Source organism: Chaetodon trifascialis, chromosome 8, assembly GCF_039877785.1.
Source record: "Chaetodon trifascialis isolate fChaTrf1 chromosome 8, fChaTrf1.hap1, whole genome shotgun sequence".
NCBI classification, from domain to species: domain Eukaryota; kingdom Metazoa; phylum Chordata; class Actinopteri; order Chaetodontiformes; family Chaetodontidae; genus Chaetodon; species Chaetodon trifascialis.
Window position 1 is genome coordinate 21306095 of NC_092063.1, and position 6000 is coordinate 21312094.

Sequence of the window (6000 nt, forward strand, 5' to 3'; positions counted from 1 at the left end):
CTCACAAAAGCAAACAGTAGCTCTGCTGAATGGAATGCAGAGAGGACTGTAAAGCCACAGTGACTCACTTCAAATTTCACTCAGATAGCCCTACAGGATGCCCTCTTTCTTTAACGCAAACACAGAGAAAATGGTGAGCGTCACAAGATTATTATGACCTCATAAGTACCATACAGTGCTGTGTAATTGTGCGCTTTTGTATTCAAGCACAGCCCTCTCAGAAAATCATGATCATGGCATCAGACGGAAAATAGAACAGAACACAAGACTGAAGGAACATAACTCAAATCATTTACACCACTCTGCCAATGATGGAGCAGTTTCAAGCCCAGAGCTTTCTGCAGAGAAAATAACAATGCAGAAATACACTGAGCGGTGCACTACACTCAACCACAAGGGAGGTCAAAGCTGACGGCTAGGAAAAAATTCATATTCAGGGAGCTATGAAATATGAGCTTTGTGTGCTGCCAAATTGATTTAGCTGTAAAAATTCTTTTCATTTTGTTCCATAAAGATGCTCATATTTTTACAGCTCCGTCGCCTATAGAAGCAGGCCTCGATGATTTGCTTAGAATTTACAACCAAGGTCATAATCAAAGCGGGTCTCCCTTTGCATGCTTAATACCGCCTTGAAGAAGACTGGAATGGAAATCGTCCTTTTCACTTCAAAAAGTCGGTAATTCTCTGCTACTCTGATTAGTTTAATGCTTGGATGGATAGGCCCTGCTCCCCGAGTTAAAAGAGAATACCAGCCAAAGATTTTTAAATTCATCATTCTAGTGCCCCATGAAGACTTGCTGTGTCCCACAGGAGCTGATTTGTTAAAGATGGAAAAAGTAAGCGTGATAGCATTCGGAAGTATTTAAATCGTTCAGGTTTGTGAATGACACTGGGACAAGAAACATCAGATACATTGCAGGGTTCACGGCACAAAGAGTGGACTAACTGTGTGAGTCCATCATCAATGGAGCTCTGTACTGTTTGTAAAGCCACAGTGAGTCACTTCAAAATTTAGTGATGCTGCCTGTAGCCATATCTCATTAAATGTGTGCTGTCAGAGCAGGATGTCAGGATAGATTGTTGCTTCTGCTCCTCAGCTTCAGGACACTGTTATTTGTGTTCAGAAGCACTGATTGAATTATTCAAACAAATCAAAGTGGCACAATAGATATGACATGTGGCATGTGCTGTCCTTCGCACTAACATGACACTATGTTCAGCATGTAACTGATTGATTTTAATCGTTAGGTTCATCCAACTTATTTGCTGTTTCACATTGTAAATAAAAATCTGTTTTGCTGAACCCAAACAAAAAAGTGCCAACAACCATCAACTTAAAGTTGCATGTATTATTTTTTTTAGTCACTTTTAGGGGCAGCAGAACATGCTGAGACTGACACATTATCCATTTTTAAAACTGTTGTCGTCCACGGGATAGCTAACAATTGCCTAGTTACACATTCAGCGGACATGGAGCAACATTAAACCTGCAGCAAGGAGCTTTTGTCTCCCCCCTTTGACAGTGAGAGTAATTACATAAACATTGTCAACACGCTTATGACACCATAGGCCAATCTCCTAATAGCTGTAACCAACTCAGCTCTGACAACCAATCATTGCTGGTTGGAGTAAAACGCATCACTACCAGCGCAACAGCACAGTCCAGTATACTGTGACATAAGGAGAGATTTACCTTGCAGTGAAAGACTTAATCAGCATTGTGTGAACTCATCTAACAAGGCCTTGAATGTAACAGGCCTTCATTTATATTTAAAAGTCGGCATTGAACATTCATTAAGAGTTGTTTTTCTGGCCACCTGATGAATGTAAGTCCAATATTCACTCTCCTCTAAGCTTTTTTTTAAATCTCCACCACTTCCTGAGAAAAATATCTGACTCTTTTGCTGCTGGGGATTCAACTTTCTTCAACAGCTGCAAACTTTGTCTTCTTGACATTTGGTGTTGGGCAGGTAGTGCAGTGGTTGTATCAGAGCTTTTCTGCTGGAAACAGCTTGAAAAGAGACTGGTGAGAGAAAGGCTTATGGGCTTGAAAACCAAAACAAAGAGCTCAGAGACACTAAGTCATTTGATCTAATATTAAATAAAAATCTATTAGTGGAGCTTAAAACTTCTTCAACAGGAAATCAGAAAAAATATTTTGCACTAAACAAACTGTTTGATTAACAGGTAAAAGTGCACAACAGAGAAGAGTGCTTGCCTTGAAATCAAAGATTTTGAGGATTTTGACTTCTAAGATGCGCTCCACGTCCAACTTACAAATGTGGGCAAAAATGCTCCAGTCTTCCCTCCTCTTCACACACACACACACACACACACACACACACACACACACACACACACACACACACACACACACACACACACACACACACACACACACACACACACTCAACAACCCAAAGGTTTGTGGTTGACAATGCGGGGAGGAGTTGCCACTGCTCTCTGACTGCACCACTGAACTGGAATGCGGTCCTGTGAGGAAATCCAGACATTTCCAAATTTATCGTTGAATAAACTGGCAACGCTGAGAGCGCCTGACAGGCCATTCATCGTGGAGGGCGCTGGCCCAATGGCATGTGCGGACAGGTCTGCTGCGCTTTGATTTCCTGTCCCAGCCGCCATGACAGATGAGTTATAGAGAGGGTGGAGGCGACGCAGCCTCTCACCACCACAGGGCTTCACCTCTCTGGTCACAAGTTTACCCACACTCATTGGTGCTTCCAGAGCCCTTGGGGGCCATGGAGGTGGAAGTGGTGGAGAGCTGATCATTGAACGTCATGGGTGTTTAAACTCCTTCAACGTTGAGCAGTCATAAAACTTCTACTAGCTGATGAAATGACAAAAGAGCAGCGGCAGTCAGAACTACTTTTACAACAGTGCTGCCTGGTCAAAGCAGCCACTTTCAAATGGGGATTTTGGTAGGATTTGAAGATTACAAGTACGGATTAAAAAATACTATGTGCTTCATTCTTAAAATTCAGCTCAGAGCTGGAAAGGGGAGTGAGCGACACACAGAGAATGTCAAAGCTCAAATCACATTCAGAGGTTTTCACTATCAGGCCAAACCCAGGAGAATCTGTTTTCTTTAGAAATATCAGGGGCAAAGTTCACAAGAGACTGAATGATTCTGTACAATAACACACTAATGAGATCATTTTCAGATGAAAATGAGTCAATAATAAATGGCTGAGCGGATGGGGAGGGTTGCTGTGTCTCCACAGATAACATGCAGACGCTTGAGACATAGTTCAGGGCCAGCAATAAGAGGATGGTGACAGCAGTATTTTGGGAGAAAACACTGCAAATTAGAGGCAAAGGGAGCACATTTCAGTGCACAGGCAGTTCATTTTTCACATCAGTGTCTACTTTTGTTCCCGGCCAGCTGCCAAAGACATTGATGTAGGCTCTATCCCTCCTCCACATGGGTAATTATACTGCTGGCCAGAGCTTGATTAAAAGATCTAATCTGTAAACTTAGTGTTCAACATCTCCCAACAAGTTCCAACGCTTTTAAGCCTGTTCTCTTTGTCTTTGATGGCACCGGAATCCAAAATGTTTTGTCATGGACAGCGGCCAATGAAGTGCAGGGAAACATCCTTTTGCTTTCTATTCTGTGTCAGGGTGAAGGTGTAATTGCACCAGTGGATGTATTATTCAAGAAGAAAGCATGGCAGGGATGGATATAGCCTTAACCTCTGTGAAATTATGAAGCTTTGAAGGCAGCAGGCCTTTTTTCCATCCTGCCTCATGTCCTAAAACAAGCCAACTGTCCTGCTCTGTCAGCTGAAGCTCAATTCTGGCTTTGCTAAATTCTAAAAATTCCACAATGTAGCAGAGAGCCTGCACTAGAATAAGGAAGGTTGGCTAGTTTGACAACAAGGTACCAGCTATTTAAAATACTCCTTAAACTTAAAATGTCCTATAAGGATATTATTGTCAAAACGTGGTCACCATAATATAATATAAGCTCCTAGTAATATTATAGTGCTACCAAAAAAATAAATAAATAAAAAAAATGTGCTAGATCCAATAATGTCACTTTATTGTGTTCGGTATCATACACCCACTACAGGAACGCTATTATAGAGATTCCACATCAGATAACAAAAATACCATAAGATACAACAAGGTCACCATAAACTGAGCACAGACACACATTGTCCCTGCAGGGAGGTTTTACTGGACATTATGGGGATTTTTCCTCTGGATCAGAGGATCAGACCACACCATCTGCTGCTGCATCCCAATAAGAAGCCCTCAGAGACAGCGGTGCTGCTGACAAAGTAATAAATAGCTCTAAGTGTCTTACCTTCTCTGAGTAGATGGGAGTAGATGAGCCAGAGAAGCAGCAGGCAGCAGAGTGACGCACCTCCACCTGCGGAGAGCGTCTTCACTCCAGACTGCATCCTACACCTTCAGCCTTTTAGATTATCCAAACTTTGAACGCTTGTGCCGCTCAGATGTCAAGCAGATCAGCGGAAGAGTGGCTAATCCAGTGGTGTCTCCACAGCCTGTCGTCGGCATCCATTTTGAGGTTATAATAGGAGAGGGACTGATAGTAATCCCCCTTGCTTTTCAAATTCCCTCGGTGAGCCGCATATCCATCCAGGCTGCTCAGGGCGCGCGCGCGCGCACACACACACACACACACACACACACACACACACACACACACACACACACAGACACACACAGACACACAGAGGGTACAATGTCACCAGATCTGGCCAAGTTTACGCAGCTGTGGCTTCGGGAGCTGAAATTCTCTGGCTGGCTTCTGCAAAAACTGGAAGTATGCAGAGAAAGAGGAGTAAGCAGCGGCAGCCCCCCGCAGTTTGATCCTCATACGGAGATGCTGATGATGCTGGGAGTATATTCAGCCGCTCCACATCCCCTGAACGCCGCTGTCATCTGCTTTTTTTCTCTCCTCTGCGCTCCGCACTGTTGTTATTATTATTCCCAACCAACTTCAGCACCGAGCCCGGCTCTGTGCGACTCTACAGAGGGACGCGCAAGTTGACCCAGGCGGACATGACGAACATACCAATCAGCGGGGAAACTTGTCCGAAAACGCATCACTCCAGCGTCCAAAACTCCGGCGCTGGAAAAACAGCTAAAGGCGCAAATGCGTCATATTGTGGCCACATATGCACACAGCAGCGCAAGCGAAATGTCACGTCAAAACAAGAGCGGCGAGTGTCACGCAGCGCACCGCCGCTGGACAAGACGCACTCGGAGTGCGTCAGTACGGGCGGTGCGGTGAAGTTGGACACACTTGTCACCTGTGCGAGCCTTTGTGTAGGCTCTGGAAAATTGTCAGGGCTGATGCCTTGCACCTCGGGCTCGAGGAAAAGCTCCCCTCCCTCAAAGTCATGTGTTGGTTACAGATGAGTGTGTTAACCCACCATTATTCAGTCCCGACCGGCTCTAAATTTGCATGCAGGCGACGCCGAAGAAGAGGATTTCCCCTCTTCAGTCCATGGGAAGAAACGCTGCTGCTGCTGCTGCTGCTGCTGCGCCCCGAGTTGCCTTGAGTTACAATGTTTCCATCTGCTCTCTTTCTCTCTCTCTCTCTCTCTCTCTCTCTCTCTCTCTCTCTCTCTCTCTCTCTCTCTCTCTCTCTCTCTCTCACACACACACACACACACACACACACACACACACACACACACACACACACACACACACACACACACACAGCGCCCTAATTTCTTCCGCAAAGTGAGAGAAAAAACAACTTTGAGCTCCCAGGCTATAAATCGCAAACCGTAGATGGTGATGATGATGATGATGATGATGATGATGATGATGATTATTTATACACAGTAAGATGTCCCATCTCAGCCCATAGGCAGACACAGAGCAGCACCAGCCTCCTCCACATTCTGACATGTTACTTCATAGGTGGAGGACGCCCTTGAGGGCTGCATGGTCTGAGGACTACAGTTAACATTTAGCACAGTGGCATTCTGGGAGAAT

The 6000-nt window shown here is 44.8% G+C and overlaps 1 protein-coding gene across 1 annotated transcript in view; it reads right to left on the reverse strand.

Moving 5' to 3' along the window:
* Positions 1 to 5560, reverse strand: part of tafa5l (TAFA chemokine like family member 5, like) — a 44647-nt gene extending 39087 nt beyond the window's left edge. Inside the window, exon 1 of the mRNA XM_070969497.1 lies at positions 4331 to 5560. Within this exon, the coding sequence (XP_070825598.1) occupies positions 4331 to 4427 (97 nt within the window). The 5' untranslated portion in view covers positions 4428 to 5560. The remainder of the gene's footprint in view (positions 1 to 4330) is intronic.
* Positions 5561 to 6000: the final 440 nt, after the last annotated feature.